Here is a 27,065-nt window from a genome sequence, read left to right as displayed (position 1 = left end):
TGCGTAGCGCTGCCAAATGTTTGTTCCTCTTGACGCGAAATATGCAAGCTATTATAATAAGTAACAGTCTTGAAGGCGCAGCAGGTATACTATTCGTTACGTCTGTTCTGTGTCTTCCTAGCATTGTTAACTCCTGTGTAACCAGGATCTACAGAATTTTAATGAAATGAATGACTGTGAGGTTTCTGATTTAGAAGTACACTTGATGGTTATCCTATACTGGTTTGGTGTCTAGGCTAAATGTAGATTATTAGATTGTATGTATTTCTATCCGTTTCAATCCGTTGTTAAGTTTTATTATCCACTACCAGGAAGGTCTTGACCTGCATGCATCTCACTTGATGATCAGGCCGAAGGTATCCATTTTAAGCTCCAGAGATAGTAAAATAAGTTAAATAATGTAGTAAGTTAGCTAAGCTATCTGTTGAACTTATTAAACCCCCTTAAAGTAGTTATAGGGTAGGCTAAGAGTAGACACTATTAATTAAATGAGTGTTATGAGATTAAAGGAAACTTCCTATTTCAATCAATCCTTTACATACTTAATGTGTTGTGGATAAAAGTTAAACTATTCTAGTTCTATACCCGAGGCAAGACTAAAATTTTCCATTCATAATATTATAAATCACGTGTAACGTTATTTGCTAGCCTAAATTAGGTCAAATAGATCTAGAATTCTCGATAAAACTTAACATAACTGTTTATCTAGGCTCAATGTTTCTCATAAAGTAACCTTTAAGTACTTCTCAGTAGTGAAATAAGCCGAATTCCTATAAATCCTAGAATCTTTGATTAGTTATTTATAAATATGTATGAGTTGACGTCATTTTTTACTTCTTCTTCTTCTTCTTGTTGTCGTGTCGATAACAAACATGGTATCAGCCCCTAACTCTGCTACAAGAGTGGCAGTAGCATTAATTAAAAATCTTCCTGCGTGCAGTTTGGGCATGCAGGGTACAATATCATGTGCTTCATCCATTAGGGAACACAACCACACTTGCACCGTGATCGATTGAGATTATCCTTTCCTTACACTACTTATTATTTAATTATTTTTAGTAGGTAATTAATTTCATCCATTATACAAAATTAAGAAAAGAAGTTTAGTATGGATATTATTCCTAAATCCAAGGTTATCTCTTTATAAATATCAATGTAGTCACCTAGTCCAGTGAGTTTGATTAATCTTTCCCAAAGCTAATAAGGCAGGCTTAGGGAGGACCGCCCACGCTAAAAGCCTTCGATTATGCGCGAACCCGCGTAGGTGTTCCTGAAACTAGGGTTGAACGATAGGCTCTACCTAACTGTCGCATCGGGACATCTGGTTTAACCGCCAATCCATCATAAGGACAAATTATGGGGGATTTGCTAAATATTTAATGGTTTGTTTCCTACGAAATAACCCCTAAATAGGTGTTCTAAAAGCTGAATCTACCTAGAGGTACTTTTGACTGGGGTCCCGACTTATTAAATACCGTTAAAGTTTGTCTTCATTACATTTTACATTTCAATTCATCTAGAATATTTTGTTTTCCAATAAATTGATTACTAATTGAGAAGGTTTCCTACTTTCCTTTTCACCTTACACTTAACTGATGAAATTTTTGAGGTCTAAAAGAAACGGTTCGGTTGGTTGTTCGATATCGATTGTCTCTATTTTTTATATTTTCATAATATAAAATTGTATAATTTATTAAGACATAGATTCGTAATACCCATTCCAGTTATTCCATCCATTCCATTACTTATCGCTAGATAATTATGAACTCAAGAAGAGCATCTTGATGGTTGTAGGTTGTAGGTACTTCTTCTTCTTCACTTCACATCATAATGCTAAAATGTCAGCAAAGGATGCAACCTGAAAATTCACTACGACGTTGAATGGCTCTATGTCTAGCTTAGTTAAATCTAGTCTTGTCAAGTTCAAGAGAATAGCGAGCATGTGTTAATTATTTATTTGGTACAGAAACAGAAGTATTATTGTCAACCGAAAGATATCCACTGTTAAACAAAGGCCTCTCTCAAGGATTTTCACAACGTCCGGAGATTTCCAATTCAAAGTTGAGGCTCTACCTATACTCAACTTTGTCGATCATTTTTAAATAATATAGAGACTCTTTGTCGATCATTCAAGTCAGACTGCACTATCCTATAAAAATATAAGTCGTATTGTATCGATGTTATGTAAAAAAGTAACAAGAACGTGATGATGAGGATAATTTAGGATATTTCATAAATTAGAGTGGTAGGGTATTGAAATAAAACGCCATTTACATAAAATTTAGGTATAATATCGTTCCACCTTGACACCTCCGACATACATGTTGCATGTACCTACATGGAAAATGATTAATGCATACGTGTCGGTTACTATGCCCTAATGGCTAAATACACACAATCTACTACGGGTATACAATGTAAAGATACTACAAAACAACGTTGAAGTATCAGTCATCTCGTAAATCGACTCTAAATACTTGATTACGAGATAACACCGTACAATATAATAGTAAGTGATATCTTTTGAAAAGACATGTATAGTTCCTATGAAGAATATAGAAAAGGGGATGTAAAAATAAACATTTTATTTTTCGAATAATATTAAATCTCAACTATTCTAAGGTTTTAAGAAAACTAAGTAAAAATATACATCTTAATAAATTAACTTAAATATTATCAGTTAAATAATATCAACTTTAAAGAACTGTTGAGTAATTTTTTAGAATTTCTAACTTTAAATTATAAATGTAAAGTCGTATTGTCCGCATATAAACAAGACATTATTTTAAACAGTATAATTATATCAAAATACTTTGTGCCGCACCACCATAATAATACCTTAATTTAAATAAATTTAATAAAATTTCATAGGAGACAGACAGTGTTTTTGTAATTAGGCCAAAATAATTCTTGAATTCATATAAAGGCTTTGTAGAATACCTATTTATTGATGAAATTAAGTGAGATGTTATTACTAGACCAGCAATTTAGACACAAACATCATACACATAAACTTTGGCGCAAAAGGAAGTTGTCTAAATTCGCCTTAAAACCAATAAACATAAGAGATTACAATAATCCAAGGTCGTATTTGTAAGTCCCAAATGAAAATTAATCTCGAAAGCACTCACATTGATTACTTTTTTGATTGAATTGTATTCAATTCCATTTAATTTACTGTCGTAAAAATAAAATTTAAATAATGGTTGCTGTTTTTAAAAATAATTGAAGTTTAAAACAATTTGCAAGTTTGGTATGATTTTAGAGCAATTTGTGTGGGAACTTTGACAATTTCCTTTACAAAAAAAGCCTTATCTTCTTTTCAAAGATAGTGACAGTACTACAACAGTGATAGGGTTACAAATAAATACCCCTTCCAATAAATATGGTTCACCAGTTGGTGAATATTATTAGACGACAAAATAATCAAGCATGCATGCACCCACCATGATTGGCAGATGTGTCCAGTCCCCTGATTCTTTGACAGCAATAAAGGTAGCATTTAAAATGTTAACCTTTCTGCTAAAAACTTAAGTAGCCCTTACAACAAACCCTTAATCCGAGCTGGTGCAGCTCCATTATAAATAGCCACTCTAAGAGTAAAGGCTACTTCTTCTTACCAGATTACTCAGTATTGGTAGAATCGGGGATGGTAGGATCACGCTCCCTGGGCTCGGAATCGTTTGCAGGTTCCTCTGCAGGCTCAGGGTTAGCAGGAGGAGCCTTCGGAGGATCTTCCGGGTTTCCGGGATCCTCCACTGTGGAGTCAGCCTCCGCAACGAGAGGCTTTTTAGTGCGGAGGTCGAGTTGCTTGAGTTGTTCAAGCTCGGACTCGTCGAGCGGCTCCTGCTTTACTGTGACCATGATGGGGAGAGGGACCTTGCGGAGGCATGGTTCTAGTTCGAGGACCATGACGGAGAGAGCGGTATGAGGCTCGGGGACGTCGAAGACCGGCTTCCCGGCGTCGTCGAGGTAGCTGGCGTAGGGCACCTTGCACAGCTCGCGCAGGCCGAGGCTGGCACAGATGCGCTGCGAGTACGCGCCGGTCGCATCCACCTTGAACAGCTGGAATGGAAATTGGTTTGGGTTAAGACGATGGTTGGTAAAAACTTTAATGATTTGAGACACCTATGTACTCGTAGGTACAACGTTTTGAATTCGACCCGGAAAAACTCACGACTTTTCTGAATTTCATCATTCTGATCTCACATGTAAAACCTTTAGCTATGGAACTACTGTAACCACAGATAGTACGTAGACTGTTAAATCAACACAGATACCTAATGTGTTTTTTTTAGAAAATTCTAGTGGGTGAAACTAGACTCTACATCATCTCGTACCTACATTAGAAGAAGCTATGTAAACCTACTTCTAAGAAAACACTTGTACGAGTTTTTCGGCTAAGTTAATTTTCATTTATTTATTTCAAAGATCTACCAACAACACATCTTTACACAAATAATAATAATAATAAATCATTTATTTGCCAGAATACGGTTACAAATGGTTATAAATAATACTCGTACCTACATGCAATGATGACAAGACCAAAAATACAAACCTTAAACCCCTCCTGGCGGCCGAGGTCAATGGTCTTTTGCATCAACGCCTTAGCCACCCCCTTGCCTCTCTCCGTCTCCGACACAGAGATGATGCGGCACTCCAGGATACGGTCCACGTCAAACTTCGAAAACAGCTTCAGGTCGCGGGTCACGGTGTACAGGATGGTGAAGATCTTGTTGAACTTCTCGTCGGTCGATTGTTTCAGTTTCGCCAGGGACACCTCGATGTCTCCGGGTCATAAGACGCCATTCAAGGCCACTGCGGAGACCTGGAAGTTTTGAATGTGTGAGTTTGAATGACGCTCATACCACAAAAACTCTACCTGCACGCTTAAAAACTAACGAGATTGCGCAGCGACCTAAAGAAATTGAAATAAATAATTTTACTGACACAGCCAGTGCCGTATTATCCATAAGGCACTTTAGGCCAGTGCCTAGGGGCCCACTATGGCCAGGGGCCCACTATGACCAGGGGCCCAGCACTCCCGATAAAAAAATGAAAAAAAAATAATAAAAATGTTAAAGATTATTTTTATGCAACAAAACTCAAACCACCTCAAAACGTCGCCTTATTTTGGTTTACACATTCAATCGTCATATTTCGATATTGTGGAACCTAATTAATTTTCGTGACGTTGGCATTACTGCTTTGGTTTACATGACAGGTCGACGGTCGACGCCCTTTAGAGGCTAAAAAGCCTCACTGTGGAGGCTAGGGAGAGGGCTGAGGGTGTGTTGACTGTATCATCCGATATAGCCAACGCTTTCAATACCATCCCTCATCCCACCATACTCTAGGCACTTCAACATCACTGAGTGCCTCAGTACCTTTGAGCGCTGCTGGCCGATTACTTACGGGACCGCGAAGTCCTGTATGTTAACAGAGACGGCCAGCTCAAATGGCGCGGCGTAGCCAGCGGGGTTCCGCAAGGTTCGGTGCTCGGTCCACTCTTGTGAAACCTAGGCTTCAACTGGCTCCTCCGGAGCGTCCTTCTCGCGGGCATGAGTGTCACATGCTATGCGGATGACACTCTGGTCACTCCCCGAAGAAGACATTTGGGGCCGAGGCTCGGCTGGCGTCGGCGGGCGGCACATTAGTCGCTCGCAGAATACGACGCCTCGGCCTGAAAGTCGCGCTGGAGTAGACTGAGGCCCTCTTCTTTCCGGGGCCAGCGCGACCCTCCCGACGCGTTGAGGAGTTTAGGATTGACGTCAAAGGCCAAATGAAATATCTGGGCCTCACACTTCACGGGAGGTGGCATTTTAGCCCGCACTTCAACGGGCTAGCGCCACGCCTCCTCAAGGCAGCCAGCGCACTGAGTTGGCTCCTCCCGAATTTGGGAGGGCCACAAACAAGGTGTCGTCGACTTTATGCCGGCGTTCTGAGGAGCATGGCGCTGTATGGCGCCCCAGTCTGGGCGGACGCACTCAACAAGAGGAAGAATGCTGCCCTTCTGCGCAGACCCCAGCGGGCCATAGCGCAGAGGGTCGCAAGGACCTACCGCACGGTAGGGCACGCTGCGGCGTGCGTCCTCACTGGTACTCCTCCTTGGGAGCTAGAAGCTGGGGTCTTGTCTGTCATATATCACTGGATGGCAGACCAGAAGGCGCGTGGAAAGCGCTCGGCCCCGGAGCGGTGCGGTGCCGTCACGAAAACATGACTCGCGCTCAGTTTGGCCGCAATTGGTCCTGTTCTGGACGGTAAGACCGCACGGGTTCCTCACGTCCCGTCTGGCGCAGGTGCTGACCGGGCATGGCTGCTTCGGTTCGTACCTGCATAGAATCGGGCGACAGGAATCCCCGTACGTGCCACAAATGCGGCGCGGCGGATGACACGGTGCAGCACACCCTCGCGGTTTGCACAGGCTGGGAGGAGCAGCGCCGTGTCCTCACTGCGGTCGTGGGCCGGGATCTTTCGCTTCCGAGCCTGGTCATCGCCATGCTGGGAAGTGAAGGATGCTGGTCGCCTCCTTTTGCGAAGAGGTCATCCTTCAGAAGGAGGCAGCGGAGCGCGAGCGGGAGAACCATCCTCTCGCCCCATCGCTCCGCAGACGGAGAAGGGACCGGAGAAGGCGGTTATACGACCGTTCTACTCTGCCCCCAGGTGGCGGCCAGCAGGCCGGGGGTGCGGGGTCACCCTTGTCACCTTCGTCTGACGGGAACGGCTTGGCGTTTCGGGCATTCCCGTCGGACCCCCACAAGGGGGACGTGTAGGGTCCGCCGTGTAGGTGAGCTGTCGCTGTAGCGTGGTGTCGCGGAAGCCTAAGGCTACGGCCGGATACTCGCGACACCCCCACTCGGGCTACGACGGAACGCCGCGGAGGTTTTAGTAGGTATACCCCGTCCTTTTCCCTTATTAGGGCGCCGGGAGTCCCACACACCACCCTGTCCCCCGGCTTCTAGAGACTACCTGGGATTCATAATTAGGCAATTGCCTAACACGGCACCAGGGCTCGACGGGGTCACCGCCAGGATGTTGCGCCAAGTCTGGGCCGCTGCATCAGTGGAATTCCACCTGGTGTATGCCCGCTGTGTAGACGAGGGCGTCTTCCCGGACGTCTGGAAGGACGGTCGTCTCTTGGTCCTGCCAAAGGGCAACGGAAAGCCACTCACTGACCCAAAAGCGTACCGTCCAATTACGCTTCTCTCTGTCCTAGGCAAGTTACTCGAACGTGTAATGTTATACTGTGCGCCTCAGATTTCCAACGGGATCTCGGACTGCCAACACGGATTCTCTCGGGGTAAGTCCACGGTCACGGCATTTAACGCCGTTATAGGTGCTGGCAAGACGTCCACAGCGCGCTATGTCCAAGCTGTCTATCTTGACATCTCTGGTGCGTTCGACAACGCGTGGTGGCCCATGATCATGGTCAAGGCCAAAAGAGGAGGCTGCCCGCCGAACATCTACAAGATGCTAGCGGGGTACTTCTCTGGGCGCCGGGTGGGCCTGATCACGGGTAGCCGCGTGTTGTGAAAGGCCTCCACCATGGGATGTCCGCAGGGTTCTGTGCTCGGACCAACGTTGTGGAACGTCCTGATGGATGACCTGCTGCGATTGCCGCTGCCTGGGGGAGTCAGCATGGTGGCTTACGCCGACGACGTCACCATATTGATCGAGGCAAACTCGAGGGCTGCCATTGAAGCAGCGGCCGCCGAGACCCTAAGTCTGGTGACCGACTGGGGTGTCCGGAACAGACTGGGCTTTTCCCCTGCCAAGTCATCCATGATGACGATCAGGGGAAAACTCCAGAGACCCCCGGTCATTCGCTTTGAGGGTGCCTCGGTCCGTTCAGTGAACGCCACAACCGTGCTAGGAGTGGTAATCGACAGCGGTCTCCTGTTTACGATGCATGCGCAAAGGATCGTAGATCGCGCGGCCAAATGCTTCGGGAAGATGTCGCGCGTGTCGGCGTCTTCCTGGGGCATTCGATATCATGGCCTACGTATCTTGTACCAGGGCACTTTCGTTGCAACCCTTACGTATGCATCGGCTTGCTGGCACGAGCGCCTTCGGGTGAAATCCGTATGCGGCACCCTTCTCCGGGGGCAGCGGCCTGCACTGGTGCTACTGACCAAAGCCTATCGGTCGGTCAGCACAGCCGCGCTCCCGGTGCTTGCCGGCGTACTACCCGCGGACCTCGAGGTGATCCGGGCTGGCAGCACGGAGGTGGCACGCCAGACTGCGGCCAAGGACGAGATGAGCAGGCGAAAACGCGAAATTTTGGAGTCGGTTGTGCGTACTTGGCAGACCAGGTGGAAGGGAGAGACGAAGGGTCGGGAGCTCAATCCCCGACGTGACTGGGAGACTCAGCATGCGCTGGGTCGAACCAGATTATGTGACTTCTCAGGTTCTTACGGGGCACGGCTGCTTTAACAAGCGGCTGTGAAACATGGGGTTAAGGGACAGTGCGAGCTGCGATTGCGGTGAGCTCGAGGAGGACCGTCACCACATACTGTGGGATTGTCCCCTATACAGGGTGTTAGGTAAATGGGTATATGAGCCGACACTAGCCCATGTTAACATGGGCATATAAATGGTATGGTGAAGTAAGAAAATTGATATCTTCATTTTAATTATTTTAATTTTCATACAAATCGGATTTTATAAAATTTATTTTGTATGAAAATTTAAAAAAAGAAAATGATGATATTAAATTTCTGACCACCATACCATTTATATGCCCATGTTAACATGGGCTAGTGTCGGCTCATACAGGGTGGCCAAAACAGTGAGGTCTAAAAGAAAAATTTTGATTCCTTACATCAAGGTGTACCTAAATCACCCCCATATATATCATACGATTGTGCTTAGTTTAGGAGATAGAGTTAATTTTGTGATATTTTAAAATTTTATGACCTAGTAGGCTTTAAACATTTTTATCTTTTTTTTGGGTTGACTTTTTTCAGATTTCTTTTTTTCGACAGATTTTTTATGAATTGCAGATGTTTGAAAAAAATAATCACCTTCCTATCTTTGATTCAAGATACAAAAGTTTTGCTAGAAACATTAAAATTATGCTTTTATCAGAACACTATCAAATTTTCAACTTAAAAGTTTAAGTAAAAAAAAGAACTTCCATAGGTCCAAAACCATTTTAAAAACTGCGCCGTTTCCTGAACATTCATAATAATACAAAAAAACATGTACTTAATAGGCCACTATTTCCTGTAATCGGTCCACTAAAGTGGTAAGTCGGAGATTCCGTTACATGTTTTTGACTTTCTTAGAGTGAATTAATATTGGGAATCCTCTAAGTTTACATTACGTAGAACAGATTTAGAGCAGTAACTGGACAGAACATGTTTTTATTCTCAACGAGGAAGCTCTTGCCCTTCATCACACCTGGTGGAAACTGATGATTAGGCTGAAGGTGGAAGGGAACTTCAACTACAGAGGAACTATGGCTATGGTTTATGTTCATCAAAACTTACTTAAAATAACAATGTGTTCCGGAATTTGGAGGTAGGAAGCCATAGTTCCTCTGTAGTTGAAGTTCCCTTCCACCTTCAGCCTAATCATCAGTTTCCACCAGGTGTGATGAAGGGCAAGAGCTTCCTCGTTGAGAATAAAAACATGTTCTGTCCAGTTACTGCTCTAAATCTGTTCTACGTAATGTAAACTTAGAGGATTCCCAATATTAATTCACTCTAAGAAAGTCAAAAACATGTAACGGAATCTCCGACTTACCACTTTAGTGGACCGATTACAGGAAATAGTGGCCTATTAAGTACATGTTTTTTTGTATTATTATGAATGTTCAGGAAACGGCGCAGTTTTTAAAATGGTTTTGGACCTATGGAAGTTCTTTTTTTTACTTAAACTTTTAAGTTGAAAATTTGATAGTGTTCTGATAAAAGCATAATTTTAATGTTTCTAGCAAAACTTTTGTATCTTGAATCAAAGATAGGAAGGTGATTATTTTTTTCAAACATCTGCAATTCATAACAAATCTGTCGAAAAAAAGAAATCTGAAAAAAGTCAACCCAAAAAAAAGATAAAAATGTTTAAAGTCTACTAGGTCATAAAATTTTAAAATATCACAAAATTAACTCTATCTGCTAAACTAAGCACAATCGTATAATATACATGGGGGTGATTTAGGTACACCTTGATGTAAGGAATCTAAATTTTTCTTTTAGACCTCACTGTTTTGGCCACCCTGTATACCCATTTACCTAACACCCTGTATAGGGACATACGCGAGGAGCTGCTGCAGGGAGTCGTGCTGGAGACGCACGGCCCCGCTTGGTACCCCGATCTTGTTGCGTCAGAGGCGAACTTCAAACGGCTCAAGGCGTTTGCGTACAAGTGGCATGCGAGGAGGACAGCACCGAACAGTTCGGCGCCATAGGGTGCCACCCGTTGTTGTGATAGTCGCAGCCCCAGAACGGGGAGAGTAGCGCATAGGGACAAGGAAATAGATCAAAGAATTTGTAGGGAGTCAAGCGGCAGACGCAGTTCCGCGCGCATCTCCCGCGATTCGGCCAGTTATAACCGCAAGGTTGGCATGGCCATGGGTGGTGGTGGGTGTCCCCCGGCAGTGGTGACGGTGCGCAAAGCATTTCCTCCGCGACAAAAAAAAGGGGGGCCCAAAACGAGCTGTGCCTAGGGGCCCCGAGATGGTTAATCCGGCCCTGGACACAGCATTTATCATTACACTCGAAATGACATGCCAAGAAGCTGGTCGTCCGCAGATGCCCTTGCTGTTAGTACGTAGGTATTGCGCATCCCTACGAGAAGACACCGACTAATATATTCGTGAAATGCTCGAAAGGGCATGCCAAGAATTGCGCATCCCTACTAGGAGACACCGACTAAGTAATAACCTATAATTTGGTGATGAAAAGTTAGCTGTGTGTGAATTTGGTAAGTGTGTCTTGGCCCCCCAATAAGAATCTCCACTCTGGTCTGTTCTGCTCTACCTCTCGCCAGTTATGCTGAGTCAACATCAACATCAATTTAATCTTCATTCAATTTTAATTTGTTTATCTGCTTGTTACATGGTTGGTGACGGGTGCTATTAAATAAATTAGTGTTATTGATTAATGACATTAGTAGGGGGAATCGTAAGAATACAGAGAGCGTGACACATCATAAACATAGGGGGCGCGATGCAACCAACCACTATGACCCAAACGACTATGAATCAAATATAAGTATACATGTACTTATGTGTGGTCAAGATTGAATGTTGAATGCATTATGAATAGGGTTGCCAGGTCCAAAAACACATAAGCCGGACTCTTGTGCTTCATTTGGCCGGACATTTTACCCTAAAAGCCGGACATGTGACGGGGGGGGTTTGCAATTAGTGAGCTCCCGAGTGAGTACTATCATCATCGGTTTTGTCCAAGGTCCTGATGCGTGCGCTTCATATTATTCTGTGGCTCGTCTTTCGCCTGGCGCGGCAGTCTAATAAAAAGCCTAACAAAAGCCGGACAAGCCGGACGGCGGTTATTTCGGCCGGACACGCAATCAAAAAGCCTAACTATGTCCGGCTTTATCCGGACGCCTGGGAACCCTCATTATGAATATATCGTCACAGTCCACCCTCCAGCTTAATTCGGCTTTCAAATCAGCGGATCGCACTGTCTCTCAGACCCCTTCCACTCGGAGGGCGAGGGGTCACGCGCTACCTACACAATAAAGCAAAACAGCGCGATCGGCGCCGCGCCACCGCACAGTAGTTTGATTTTAAAAATAGGTGGACATACGATCGAAAATCATAATTTCACCGAAACAAAAATTGTTTTGGATAGCATTTTGAATGCTGATCAACATTTGTTATTATGCATTTTTCGTAAAAACGAGCCTTTCATGCTTAAAAAAAATATGACAAAAAAATTTGTATGGAGAAAAATCGTTTTTATTTTTTTTCTGGCCACTGTTGCAAACTGTAGCGGTCAAACCTTATGTAGTCGTAAGTACCTATGGTGCCTAATATTACTACATAAAAATGCGGGCACGCGCGGCGAAGCGAGTAGGTAATGGACATGCAAAATTTTGAATATTTTTATTTATGGATTATTGATTTTAATGCACTTAAAGTAATTATTAATAGGAAAATAGACTTAGTCTAACTTAGTACAGCCCGCTATTACCTCATTTCACACTAAAACCTTTCAAACTAGAACCTAAGCTTTTAGGTACTAGGTAGCCTAAGTCGATTATTGACATTATAATATTCACTACTGGTCTACTGGTTATGGTGTAAGGTGAATTAGGTAGATATGTACCCTTTTACCAAGGTATATACCTACTTCTTGGCACGTATAATACCGACAGACATGATTAAAAAGTCTTCAAGCAAGAACCCTTGACTTCAATGGTTATGAAATATTTTTTTACTTTCTAAAGTAGCCCTGAATAGATCTTTATATCATTTTGACTGTCATAATCGATTACAGTAGGTAGTGGGTTCAGTAAGGGTTGAACGGTTATAGTAAACAATACATTTTTATCACTCTCTATTAAAGTTAGTCGAATAATTCTAGCATAAATGGCCATAATACCCGCAACCCTGTTCCACACATTATTCATCATCCATCATCATTTCCACAATGGCCGGTTGGTGGCGACCTGCATCCAGCGCCTTCCTGCTGTATGAGGTCATCAGTCACCATGTGGGTGGACGTCTTACGCTGCGCTTTCCGGTACGTGGCCTCCACTCCAGAACCTTGCTGACCCATCGGCCGTTAGTTCTGCGTACTATCACTACCAGCAAACGTACACAAACTGCTGATACATGGTGCAGATAATGTGATAACATTTTGGTGTACTGGCTAACTGCCTATTGGATTCTTTCAGAAAAAGTATGTGAGTGACTTAGATTATTTCGAACACTCTGTTCAAGATAAGTGTGTAGCGGGCATTAGCAAGATTACTCATACGTATTCCTAATATGTAAAGCGTTATACAAAACTGTTTGAGATCTTATGTGACAAGTCAGTGTCTAATAAATCATCATCTAAAGTGTACGTTTCTTTTATCTTATGGACCCTCATACACGCACAAATAGAGTAGACACCAAAGTGGTGACCCCGACCAACATGAATTCGCAAACAGGACCATCAACCAGCACTGCCACCTCCAGCGGAGTTACCGAATTGGCATCAGTAACAGTCTCGTCGAGAATACCGGAATTTTGGTGCGACCAGCCGCGTCTGTGGTTTATACAATGTGAAGCCATTTTGGGACCACAAAAGTTGAGTGATGAGGCAAGATTCAACCTCGTCGTAGCCAAGCTCGGGAAAGAGGTTATCCAGCAAGTCAGTGACATATTATTGAAACCACCAGATACCAAAAAGTTCGACACATTGAAAGAGCGTTTATTGAAGGCTTATGAAGAATCAGAGTTAAGACAGTTTCAAAAACTTTTGAGTGGTATGGAGTTAGGTGATCAGAAACCTTCACAGCTTCTGCGCCGAATGAAAGATTTGGCCCGTGAAAAGATTCCTGACGAAACTCTTCGCATCATGTGGCAAGGACATTTGCCTTCTTCCGTCCGTGCCGTGCTAGCAGTGAGTGAGAGTCAAGACCTGGAGAACCTGGCAGCAGTTGCGGATAAAATTATGGAAACATCAAGACCTTTACAAGTGGCAGAAGTGAACTCAACACCTCTCAGTGACAGTTCGTTCATTTTGGCCGAAATAGCTAAATTGAGCTTAAAAATCAGAGACATGGAGAGAAGTCGAAATCAATATAAAAGGTTTAACTATAACCGCTCGAGATCACGTTCAACGTCTCGTGCCCGTAACATGAGCCGCCGTACGCCGGACAGTCCAGGCTGGCTATGTTACTATCATCATAAATTTAGACAAAGAGCAATTAAATGTGTGGAACCGTGTGCGTGGAAAAAACCTGAACAAAAGGAAAACTAAACGTGGTGCAGTCGGAGGCGGCGATTTGCACCATCAATCCTGTTCACCGCCTGACCTTATTGGACAATAACAGTGGACTTAAATTTTTAGTGGACACAGGTGCAAATATATCTGTTTTACCAGTGACTCAAAAACAACGTTATTTTGGACAATGTGATAGTTATAAACTGTATGCAGCGAATGGTTCAGAAATAAAAACGTTTGGTGTTAAAACTCTCGATTTAGACTTTAAACTTCGACGACCATACCGTTGGACATTTGTGATAGCCGATGTCAAGCAACCAATCCTCGGTGCTGACTTTTTGAGTAATCATAAGTTGTTAGTGGACGTGAACAAACAAAAACTTATAGACTCTGTTACCAACCTCTGTTCTATCGCCTCAGTGACATTAAGTGATAACTTTTCAATACGAACAATAGACTGCAATAGTGAATATAGTGATTTGTTATTGGAATATCCGAACATTACCAAACCTATGTGCTTCAAGGATGCGCCACGTCACTCTGTCGTACATCATATTGAGACAACGGGATCGCCTGTCTTCGCGCGACCGAGACCTTTGCCACCTGACAAATATAGAAAAGTAAAAGAGGAATTTCAACGTATGCAGGAAATGGGTATTTGTCGTCCTTCAAAAAGCTGTTGGGCGAGCCCTCTTCATGTAGTGAATAAAAAGAACGGTGAAATCAGACCCTGTGGCGACTATCGTCAACTCAACGCGATAACGAAACCCGATCGCTACCCAATACCACGCATCCAAGATTGTACTTATTTGTTAAACGGAAAAACCATTTTCTCACGGATTGATCTACAACGAGCTTACCATAATTTGAAAATTGCTGACAGTGATATCGAAAAAACTGCAATCACAACACCTTTTGGATTATATGAATTTACGAGAATGAGCTTTGGTTTGAGAAATGCCGCTCAAACTTTCCAAAGATTCCTAAATGATGAAGTTTTACAAGGACTACCCAATATTTTTATATATTTAGATGACGTAATAATTGCATCGTCATCAAAATTTGATCATAAACAACACCTCAGACAAGTGTTTGAACGACTCGACAAATATGGTATTACAATAAACCTGGCAAAGTGCGACTTCGGCAAAACGGAACTAGACTTCTTGGGATACCGTGTGACGAAAGATGGTTTGCAGCCGTTACCTGAAAAGGTCAAGGTCATCTCAGAATTTCCTAGGCCAAAGACAGTAGAAGAATTACGCCGATACCTGGGAATGATTAATTTCTACAAAAATCACCTGCCAAATTCATCGGAAATACATGCAAAATTAAATGACTACCTACATAATTCAAAGAAAAAAGACAAAACTATTATTTCGTGGACCGAAGAAAGTATCAACGCCTTTGAAAAAAGTAAACAAAATCTTTTGGAAGCTGTCACGCTAGCATTTCCATCGCCGGACGCCCCTTTATCATTGATGACAGATTGCTCAAATACTTGTGCCGGAGCTGTATTGCAACTAAAAGATGGCAATACTTGGAAACCTTTAGGTTTCTTTTCTAAGAAGCTTAGCAATACACAACAACTCTATAGTACCTACGACAGGGAATTACTTGCAATGTACATGGCGATACAACACTTTAGACATCTTATAGAGGGCAGACCCTTAACGATTTATACTGATCATAAACCGATAGTATATTCGTTAATGAAAAACACAGTTGGAAAAAACGACACTCCGAGACGAATACGACACCTTGATTTTATTATGCAATTTTGTACATCAATTCAACACATCAGTGGCATTGATAACATTGTAGCCGACACATTATCTCGCATCGCATCTATTGACATGCCTTCACCCATCGATTACCAAAAATTAGCCCGAGAACAAAGTAACGATGCTGAATTAAAAAACCTGATGCAATCGAGGACATTACACTTTAAACAAATATCTATTCCAAATTGCATCATCCCGATTTACTGCGAAGTTTCTAGAGAAGCGGCCCGACCATATTTGACACAAGCGTTTCGCGTATCAGCTTTCAAAGCCATACACGAAATAAGCCACCCAAGCATACGTACAACACGCAAGATGATCACCGATCGATTTTTCTGGAAAGGAATGAACAAGGACATCTCGAGTTGGACTAAGTCATGCCTCGAATGTCAGAAGTCCAAAGTTCAAAGACATACTGTATCACCACTAGGAAAATTCCAAAATAGTGACAGATTTGAACATCTACACATGGACATTGTGGGTCCACTATCTTACTGCAATGGTTATCGATACCTAGTAACTATGATAGACAGAGCCACAGGTTGGCCAGAGGCTTATCCTGTTAAGGATATTACCGCTGAGACAGTTGCCGATATTATTTACTCAGGATGGATTGCACGTTTTGGATGTCCCTTGCGTTTAACGACAGACCAAGGTCGACAATTTGAGTCTACATTATTCAACCAATTGTCGAAAAGAATGGGCATTTTGAAATTAAGAACTACCGCGTACCACCCTCAAGCGAACGGTATGGTGGAACGCTGGCATCGCTCTTTGAAAGTAGCACTTATGTGTAGAGGAAACACAGAGCACTGGGTATCAGAGTTACCATCAGCATTGCTAGGGTTACGAGCAAGCATAAGACAAGATACTCAGATAAGCGCAGCCGAGATGGTATACGGAGAAACCATTAGACTACCGGGAGATTTCTTCCAGCCGAATACGCGAGAAATTTCCAATAGCCCTGATTTTTTAAAGGAGTTACGAAATAAGATAATTAACTTGTCATCTGTGCCTAAACGAAATGTTAAACAAGGAAAAATGTTTGTACATCCAGAGTTACATGAGTGCAACTACGTATTTGTCCGATGTGATTCAGTGACTAAACCCTTAACGCAACCTTACACAGGTCCGTATAAGGTTATTTGCAAGACTGATAAATATTTTAAAATATTGCAAGGAGAGACTGAGAAAATAATTAGTATAGATCGATTAAAACCTGCATTTATGCTAGAGATTGATGAACAAGCGAACGCGACAAATAAGGTCGTGCTACCCGATGATCCCGTTGCGACAAATAAGGCAACGACGAATGTAAACAATGAGCCCAAAGTCACTAGATCGGGACGAATAGTCAAACCTGGTGTGCGCTTCGCCCCGTAATCACGAATCACTTTTGCTAATTGATTTTATCTACAATGGGAAAAAGTCAAAGTAAAGTTGCTGACGAAAAAATCATAATTGCCCAAACCGGAGCCGGAAATAGTGCCGCCGCTGCCGCCGCTACACAAATGGATAGAGAGAGAATGGAATTTTACCTGATATTTATTACCATATTCATCATCATAATTATCGCATATTTCTATTGGAAGAGAGTGAAAAGAAACTATGGAAGATACGTAAGGAGAGAACTTCAAGAACTTCCTGTGCTAGCAGTACGCAGAGGAGAGTCAGGCTTCATCAGCCACTCCCCTCACGCCCAGCACACACAACAAGTGATAGTGTAAAGTGAAAAAGTGAAAGTGCAAAGTTCCAAAAGTGCGCAAATTTAAAAAAAAAGTCATTTGTGTAATCGTATAATTGTGTAATCGTATTTTGTGTATCTACTCGTTTATGTATACTCATGTATGTAGGTACCTATTATTAACTATTACCTACTTATTTCAAAAAGTGTTATCTTTTAATTAAAGCAATTGAATAGGTATTGTATTTTTAACCATCTATGTAACCATGTATGTTACAATGTTTAACCATGTATTTTATTTTTAAGAAAGGGGGATGTATTGTAGCGGGCATTAGCAAGATTACTCATACGTATTCCTAATATGTAAAGCGTTATACAAAACTGTTTGAGATCTTATGTGACAAGTCAGTGTCTAATAAATCATCATCTAAAGTGTACGTTTCTTTTATCTTATGGACCCTCATACACGCACAAATAGAGTAGACACCAAAGTGAATAGGTTAAAATATATTTTTTGATTGTTTTTCGAACGAAGATAATAATTGAAGACATGAATGGAAGAAGGTGATAAATGTCGGATTTCAGATTTTTCTCTGTTCGATGCTTGGATAAAGGTGTTAATTTCAAACCTTATGTTTGAGGCTACTTGATGAAGGTGTTATGTACGTTATCTTTTTTAATAGACGAAGGAAAAGGAACTTACAACTCTTTAAAGGAGCCAAAAAAAAGAATCACTTTTTGCGAAAGTATAAGTATATAACTTATCAGAAAACTGGAAATTACAGTTATATCAAAATTGAAACTATCCCGCTACCTACTATAATCGATTATGACAGTCAAAATGATTTAAGGATCTATTCAGGACTACTCTAGAAAGTTAAAAAAATCTTTCATGACCATTGAAGTCAAGGGTTTTTGCTTGAAGACTTTTTTTTAATCATGTCTGTCGGTATTATACGTGCCAAGAAGTAGGTATATACCTAGGTAAAAGGGTACATATCTACCTAATCCACCTTACACCATAACCAGTAGACCAGTAGTGAATATTATAATGTCAATAATCGGCTTAGGCTACCTAGTACCTAAAAATTTAGGTTCTAGTTTGAAAGGTTTTAGTGTGAAATGAGGTAATAGGGGGCTGTACTAAGTTAGACTAAGTCTATTTTCCTATTAATAATTACTTTAAGTGCATTAAAATCAATAATCCATAAATAAAAATATTTAAAATTTTGCATGTCCATTACTCGCTTCGCCGCGCGTGCCCGCAAATTTTTTTTATGTAGTAATATTAGGCACCATAGGTACTTACGACTACATAAGGTTTGACCGCTACAGTTTGCAACAGTGGCCAGAAAAAAAATAAAAACGTTTTTTCTCCATACAAATTTTTTTGTCATATTTTTTTTAAGCGTGAAAGGCTCGTTTTTCCTAAAAATGCATGATAGAGATGAGACGTATTTACTAGAACAGATCCACACACTAGGTATTTTACAGTACTAGGCGGCACCTATTCCATTTTTTAAAATACTTGATCCACCTAGTATTTTATAAATTACACGATTTCCGACCCTACCCTGAAAGTAATAGAGGTTATTATTGCGTAATCCGTAGTCGTGTATTACGCGCACCTAGTATTTCTCGCTAAGCTTATGTGCGAACGTAGAGATTCACTCCGTCTCTGTCTGACCAAACAAATTTGAGCGCGACGAAGCAAACGCACACAAACGTAGTCAAACCATATTCATGTAAATAAGAAAAAAGTATGTAAATATTTTTATGAAATTGATATCTTTTAAATACGCCAACTTTTAAGTTGACAGTCCAAAGCCTGTTGAAGTATGAAGGGAGGAATTATATTATTATTCAATTTCAAATTGCATTATTCATACTACGGTTGTATCTTTTCAAAGAAAATTGTATTTTAAAGTCATATTACTTGGATTAGTCCGCACTAGTCGCGTCAAGTATGCTAAATTACTACGTACTAGGTGGAACAGGTATTTGGATCGAGTATTAATAAATACTTGGAATAGGTGCACCTAGTATCAAATTTACCTAGTATAACCCATCTCTAATGCATGATAACAAATGTTGATCAGCATTCAAAATGCTATCCAAAACAATTTTTGTTTCGATGAAATTATGACTTTCGATCGTATGTCCACCTATTTTTAAAATCAAACTACTGTGGCACCGTTCGCCGAGGCGCGGCTACGGGGGTTGCTACGGCTACGAGGCTGGTTGCTACGAGACGGACCACCTATAAGAGGAAAATCTCTATAAATAATCTGTGTTGAAATCATACTCACGCACGTGTAGGTGTACCTACTCTTCGCAGATCGTTAAAATTGTGTTTGGATGGTTATCACTAAGCAAATATTTGCCACGTTTTTTGTAGCTGAGAATAAAAAATTCAATGTCGGTGACATACAGTTCAGCATGCAGTTCAGTTTAATAGCTCCAAAACTTTCTTGTCACAGAATATGTAGGTAGTACTCGTAAGTAAGAGTAGGTATACGAGTAAATAATTTCCACTTACTTATACGGACAGTCTATCCGTCATGACAGCTGTACAAAGCCAGTCTCGAACTGCATTTGCCCCGCTCTCAGAACGTTACAAACTCGCTCTTAATTGCGTTATACTGCCGCCGTTCACAAGACAGCTCTATTAGTAGCCTAATATGGGACACAAAACAAGAGTTGGCTTACCTTTCGGTTGGCCTCGTCGGCAAAAGTGGCCAAAGAGAGCCCATCTTCCAAAGTGGCCGTGCAGAGCTCCTCCAAGGCCGCGTGCGGTTGTCCACGCTCGCACAACCCCACCGCCTTGTTCAGAGGCTCATCGGCGAAGAAGTTCTCCCGCAGGTGGTTGATGATGGAGTCAGCCACCTTCAGCGTCAACGTCTCGCAACGCTGCTGCATCGTCATGCTGGAAACTGAACACGAAAATGTTTCTCAAGTACTTGCAAAACTAATGTTTACATTACTAGTGACCCGCTCCGGCTTCGCACGGGTGCTAAGTATAGGTACATACTACATATAGTTAAACCTTCCTCTTGAATCACTCTATCTATTAAAAAAACCGTATCAAAATCCGTTTCGTAGTTTTGAAGATCTAAGCATACTATAGGGACAGACAGCGGAAAGCGACTTTGTTTTATACATAGTTACTATGTAGAGTCGAGTCTATGAACTTTTTCAGGGATATATTCTACTATAGTTTGTAATTAAGGCATTATCAATTCGTGAAAGAGTTATTATAAGTAGGTAACTAAGTAATTTATTCTATAGGCATACTTTAATTATTATACTACCTAATTATTGTATACTGAAAGATTTATTTTACCAGGCATGAAATAACCTTGATAAAGCTTTTCATTATCAGACTTATTCTGCCGTATTTGCAGTTTCTTATCAAAAATAATCAATATTCAATTCCTTTATTCTCCCCCAAGTCAGCCAGCGGGTCAAGGGCACGCGGGACCCCAGACCTTCGCAATATTCATTTAATCGACCGTGACCAGCTTACCGAAAAGCCCCGGGCTTCTAGAATACGTTAGCGAGAATATTTAGTGATATTTATTAATAAACAACATAATAATTAGTAACCTTTATTGTTCAAACCAACAGAAAAGTATTTTAAAATATTTTACGAGTATCGTTGCATGAAGGAGGCAATCCATTACAATGTTCAATCAATTTTAACTTTCACTAAGAATTGTTAATTTTTAACAATAAGGGTCGACTAAAAGTTTGCATTTCAAGATGATGCTTGATTTCGTGTAATATTGGCCACCATTTCGATTCAGCACTTGGCTTCACACACTACTGTGTAAAAGTCTCCAGTAGCATTTAGGAAGGAAGGGAAGAATCGGAAACTGAAATAAGTAGGCTTACTTATTTCATGGCCGTTAAAAATGAATTGCTGTTTTCAGTCAATGAAGTTATCAATTGATTGAAAACAGCAATAAGAATTAGACCATGCGTACCTACTTATTGATCTAGCAATAATATTGATGAACAAATACGGTAACGTTCTCAGAAACAAAATACGAAATGTCACTTAATGATCGTAATAACGAGTTAATATCGATCAAACAAAGAATAGTGTATGATATTGTCTATAAATCAGGTCACCTGGAAGAAAAGTACACTGAATAGGTTAATTCGCCGCAAAGGTCATCTTGATCGAATAATAGAAAATGTTCTACTCGTATACAGAGTCCAAGTATGCATATTATAAACGATAAAGCCTGTTTCTAATTATGTAATAGTTGTGCTTATCACACGTTTTTCTTATTTTTGTCTACTGAAACCTCTGAAAATTCTCGAGTAGTCCTAAAATTCGTTCACAATTTGCTGAATTCAGTTTCAGTTCTCGTCGGATGCGCTAAAAAGTATAGATCTATGTATTTTTATAAAAATAACTAAGTAATGCAAAATCTAGAAACTTTTTAAAATCTAAGTATTGAGCTATCTAAAAGCTCTGACAGGGCGCGAAAGTAGGTAACAAGTCTGCAACAAAGATTAAAGCAGAAGGGTCCATAGTCCGTACATTAGTGTACCTTCCCATTTACGTTAAGCTTCCCGACAGTACAGACAAGCAGAATAGAATTAGCTCCATCACGGCTCGTTAGCCCACGGCCGTTGCTCAGGCAACCAGACAGAGCAAGGAGCTTCGAAGGAGAGTCTATTGTTGAGCCGATATATCGATTTCAAGTTGATATTGAAGAAATCAAGGTTGGACGTCTTTCCATTAAGGATAAAATAATAAAGGAGGTTTTATCTTATATTTTTATACTAGAAATATTAATGTAGTTAGCGTTTGTCGTTTTTTTGTTTCTCGGCGCTCTTTCTTTAACGCGGTGAAAATGTTAGTGAGATGCGGATGCGCACTGCTCAATAATTATTGACTCGAGCGAATGGTATTTTTCATGAATTTAAAACGAACTGCTTATACTCCTCAACTATATTTATTTATTTTAACTGTAGGTGCATATAAGAGTAGGCGCACACCGTTGATTTTTAGTTGGCCGATAGTTGTGCCCGATTTTAAATTGTATGAAGAATCGGCCAAATCGAATCGGCGTAGTGTGCGCATTCCCATACATGTCCATACTTAGAGTTTTATTAATCTAAGTGCCCATACTGATCAACTGCCCTACTAAACTATCGGCCGACGAAAAATCAACGGTGTGCGCCTACACTAAATGTTAAATTAATATCTCAGTTTCATTAAATCAATGTTTTAGCTTTTTCGACCTTTCCAATAAACCGTTCTCAACATTAAATATTAATCAAGTTGATAATCTAAGCATCAAAACTCCTAACAACATTATGAACTTCCTCAAGCTTTAAGCTTTGCAAGTACGTCTTAAGTGAGTAGGTACCTACTCATAAAAGTTTAAGTTATACCGCCTCGAATGCCTTCGTAGCGCAATGTGCGGCAGCTGCTTATTGAAGAGGCTTTGTCAAAGAAGAGGAGAGGGCCGGATTCCTGAGGACCTGTCGCGATATTGCGGCCATTACTTCGAGAATTTTAGACTGCAAGACAAGTATTTCGGTCATTCTCACGATTAGGCATTCTCAGCCTAATTACCATATCATTTTTGAAATTTGGCTTAATTGACTTAAACGCATTTAAATATGAACCACATGAAAAGTACGAATTTAACAATCGTTAAGGCGTCAAATTATTCCAAGCGGTTTTCGCGCAAATGAGACCCAAAAATTTTATAGTCACGGTAATTAGATAAGGCTAATACTTAATCTAACGGTAATTAGAAAAAAGATGTAAAAACGCAAGAAAACAACATCTTGCATTGATAAATTTGTATACAAATATAAAGCGTCATAAAAAACGCTGTAGGTACACTTAATAACCCTTTGAAAAAGGAAAACACTCGTTTCTATTATTTATTGTATCAATATATTTTCAGTATACTGCAATAATCAAGGCTATAACAGGAACATTTAGTTTCGGCCAGAAGGGGCTACGTGGCACATTTTTTCATCAGAATCTTAATCATCATTTATTTGATTTCAATGTGGTACAAACGATTAAACGTACAGATAATGGATCAGGAGATCTCACAAATTTTATTTTACTTTTTAATCTATCTGCGATCAGCCATCACCCATTATCAGATTAAATTGAATTTGTAATAATGACAGTTCTAGCTCAGTATATCCTATGATTTGTCACCTCGATTCTTTTACAATAAGTTTTCAGATTGATGCTATTCGCTTTCTCCCGAGCCTAAATGCAGAATTCTTAGAATTTAGAAGGGATGCAACAAATAGATTGCATGAAGGTCTAGTCTTTGGTTGTAAGCTTTACAGGATTTTCCACACCCTCTTTGACGTTTGGTATCACTTCAATGGACTTTGTAAACCAAGGTGCACAGCTCAAGATTTTTAAAACTTTATTTTGAAAACGTTAAAGGATTTCTACATTTGCGAGTAGGATAAGTAAGTCTAAGGTAAATAAGTCTAAGGACTAAGTCGATGCCATGTCTACATGGGTTTTAGGATCCATTTGTATATAGTTTGTTCTCCAAGCTTCTTCTGTCCAGTACCCATTGCATATCACGAAGTTTTTTCTATGCATAACAAAGCAAGTAGGATGCAGTTTAGGATGGTACAAAGTGCCTATGCACTCTTGCCTTGAAAAGTCCCATTGTCTGTTGATTTGTTCTCTTTTGTTCTTAATGTGATCACGCCAGGTAAGTGTTACTGTTGAAAAATCTCATCTTCTTAGGGTAAAGGTATTATGGATAGATTTTAATGGTATTATATTACAATTAATTAATGATTTGAGATGTTAATATTAATTATACTAATGGTAAAAATAAATATCTGGTACGAGACATGTTTCATGCAGGGGTGACATCTCCTGGCCATCAGAAAGCCCCGATTTCACTCCAGGTAACTTCATTTTGTGGACAACCATGCAGCAACTGAAGCTGAACATTTGTCATGAAATCGAATTTATTTCGAGGTTACTCTATTGAAAGTTTTTTAAAATTTTGATTGTCAGATTGGAAGAAAAGTCCGTACAGTTGTTATGCGAAGGTCTAGGTATATTTCATCATCATACTTATTCAATCGTGAGTGCAATTTGTAGGTAATAATTTCATACAACGGTGATTATAAATATACGGTAATTAGTACATGGAAATTATAAAACGACAGTTTTTCTTCAAAATCTCCAAAATCTTCAGCGTATGCAAATACTGTCTTACTACAACGTATGAAGGCCAAAGTACTGAATCTATTTAAATTAACAACGTGGATCTACCTTCAAAAATCGAGTATAAAAATAAGGACATGGTAAATAGAAAAATTGAAAACCAAAGATATGGTAATTATACTCTTACGCAATTCATCGACGGTACGCCAACGCAATAGACGTCTACTTGCTAACAGGTCTTAGAACTAACTAAGGGCTCGCGCCGCGCGCGTAAATGATGTGTCAAATATTATTATTTAGGCTTGTGTGCCCAAAAACAGAAAACGTCACGGGAATTAGGACTTTCGCTCGGACAAGCAGTTTTTTAATTCTAATTATTTACAGAATGGTTCTATTGAATAGATATTTTGCTACGCGTAAGACAATCTTTTGTACTCTTTAAAATGTTGAATGGAGTAAACCAAATCTATACGACATAAAAATTACAGCCAAGTTTTAACATTAAGTCGGTGTGCGGACGCGTAACGGTAATTAGAGAACAGAGGTTCATGTAATTAATTAAGTCACAAATACTTAAAATAGAGGCCTATGATTTAATGCACAACTGGATGGGGTTGTTAAGTAACATATAAAAATACTTGTATGTCTCTAATTTGTCATTTTTAACGATTTAACAGCCCGGACACGCAAAAACTAGCTCATCTGAGAATGGCCGATTTATTGCCTCGCATCACAAAATAATCTAATAGAAGTACAAGTAAGTACCTACCTACATATTTTTTTTAATCTTCGCGATAAAATCGGAAGCTCACGTAGGTATGTATAAGTTTGAAGAAGCCGATCTTCGCAAAAAATGTAACCTGCTTTTCGATGTTATTTAAATATTAGATTTTAGCATATTTAAAACCTTATTATGCTAAAGCCTAGCCAAGAAGCGAAAATTGACGTAAGAACTTGTCGCACAACATGGCGGCAACGTTGCGCGACATCGCGCCTCAACGAGAGTTAGAAACAATTAAGAACTCGCGCTTATTCATGACTATTCAATTGTGCTACAAAATGTTTTTAGTCGCTCTCAGTTTATTGCAAAAAGGTGGTTTTTAAAGTTTTCAAATTAAATCGTAAGATCGTGCAACATTCGCTAGTAAACTGCCTTCTTTATACTAAAACTACTCAACTCTAAATTAATTATCGACCTCATAGGTGTCCTAAGTATTGCGTAGTTTACCCTAAGTTTAAAAAAACTAAGTAATAACAACAATATTTATTTACTTCAAACTAGTAATAAAATGTGTTGAATATCAGTTAATCTTAAATTCAAAAGCTAAACTTGTACAAGACCTGAATTTCAGGTCATACATTTGTCATGCGTAATAAAGTGCACCTTGTACCGCCATGTTGTCGAATGCAACAAATGGCATCCGCATCTGTCGTCAAAACAAAAACATGCAATATCATCTCGCTCGCAGATCATAAAATGTTACAACGTTGTAGTTTAAACGCAAAAGTAAGTACATAAAAAAGTTAATATCAAATGATTGATGTCCATAAATCACGACTCCGAACGGCGCTTCGCTTCATTAATTGGTTGTTCATCGATGAATATGGAGTAAAACCATCTATCGAATCGAGATGAAAGCTTTGGCCGATCTGAAATGCAAAGTGCATACGTCTCTACCGGCTGAATTATCACTGAAATTGTCTATTCTGTGTTATATTCAGCGATTTTTGAGTTCAAATGAGTGTTTAGGTGACAAATTATTATTATTTTGGGAAGTAAATGGTGCAGACTCACCTCGTACAGCGCTCCCGGCCGCTGGCTGCGCACTGATAACAGCTCCCGTCGAGCTCGCGCCGCCCGCCCTCGGCCGACAAAGAATATCGCGCAGACGCGACAAGGCCTACAATCTACCTACGTTTAAATCCTAATTTCATTCTTAAGGTACCGTAACTTTCGTTGAAGTGATAAATAGAGCCACCACCCCTACCAAAAACTTATGTTTTGGTTCTGAAAGTAAGCACCTTGTCATGTTTGTTTAATTGAAATTAATACAATTCGAACTGATTATCTAAAGCAACTTTTGGAGCAACTTTATTTCAAACTATTGTGCCCTATCTTAGTTTAGAAGTATGCAGGTAAACTAATGATAACATTATCGTGGTTTTCAGGTATGTATCTCTAGAAATGCGAAAAAACGAAAAAAGATTTTGGGTTTTGAATAAGATATTTGGTAGGTGTCTTATCTCCATCTTAAATTAGTTAAATCAAGATGTACGACTTCTACTTTTCACATGCCAATTAAGGGCTGAATTTTCATTAGTGAGGTATCTTAGAAAATAAGAAGGTAAGTAACGGATAGATTTCTTAATGGAAATACTAAGTAATTCAGTTAAGATACGAGCGTGGAAAGCTTTTAAGTTAGTGAAATAGATAGTTGACGAAGCAACTATCAAGCCAATCAATCACTATCATGCCTAACAAGGACTACTATTCATTTATT

At 40.3% G+C, this 27,065-nt stretch overlaps 1 protein-coding gene across 1 annotated transcript; it reads right to left on the bottom strand.

Annotated features, from left to right (window-relative positions):
* Positions 1-2,269: 2,269 nt before the first annotated feature.
* On the bottom strand, positions 2,270-26,404 carry LOC135078166 (arylalkylamine N-acetyltransferase-like 2). Its single transcript, XM_063972751.1, is given in 5 exon segments — positions 2,270-4,065; positions 4,562-4,831; positions 6,947-6,958; positions 20,106-20,308; positions 26,360-26,404. Coding segments are annotated over 4 exon segments (918 nt in total). The 5' UTR covers positions 20,301-20,308; positions 26,360-26,404; the 3' UTR covers positions 2,270-3,624.
* Between the last annotated feature and the right edge of the window lie 661 nt (positions 26,405-27,065).

The sequence above is a fragment of the Ostrinia nubilalis genome, chromosome 14 (assembly GCF_963855985.1).
Source record: "Ostrinia nubilalis chromosome 14, ilOstNubi1.1, whole genome shotgun sequence".
NCBI lineage: Eukaryota > Metazoa > Arthropoda > Insecta > Lepidoptera > Crambidae > Ostrinia > Ostrinia nubilalis.
This window is presented reverse-complemented; position numbering and strand designations above follow the sequence as displayed.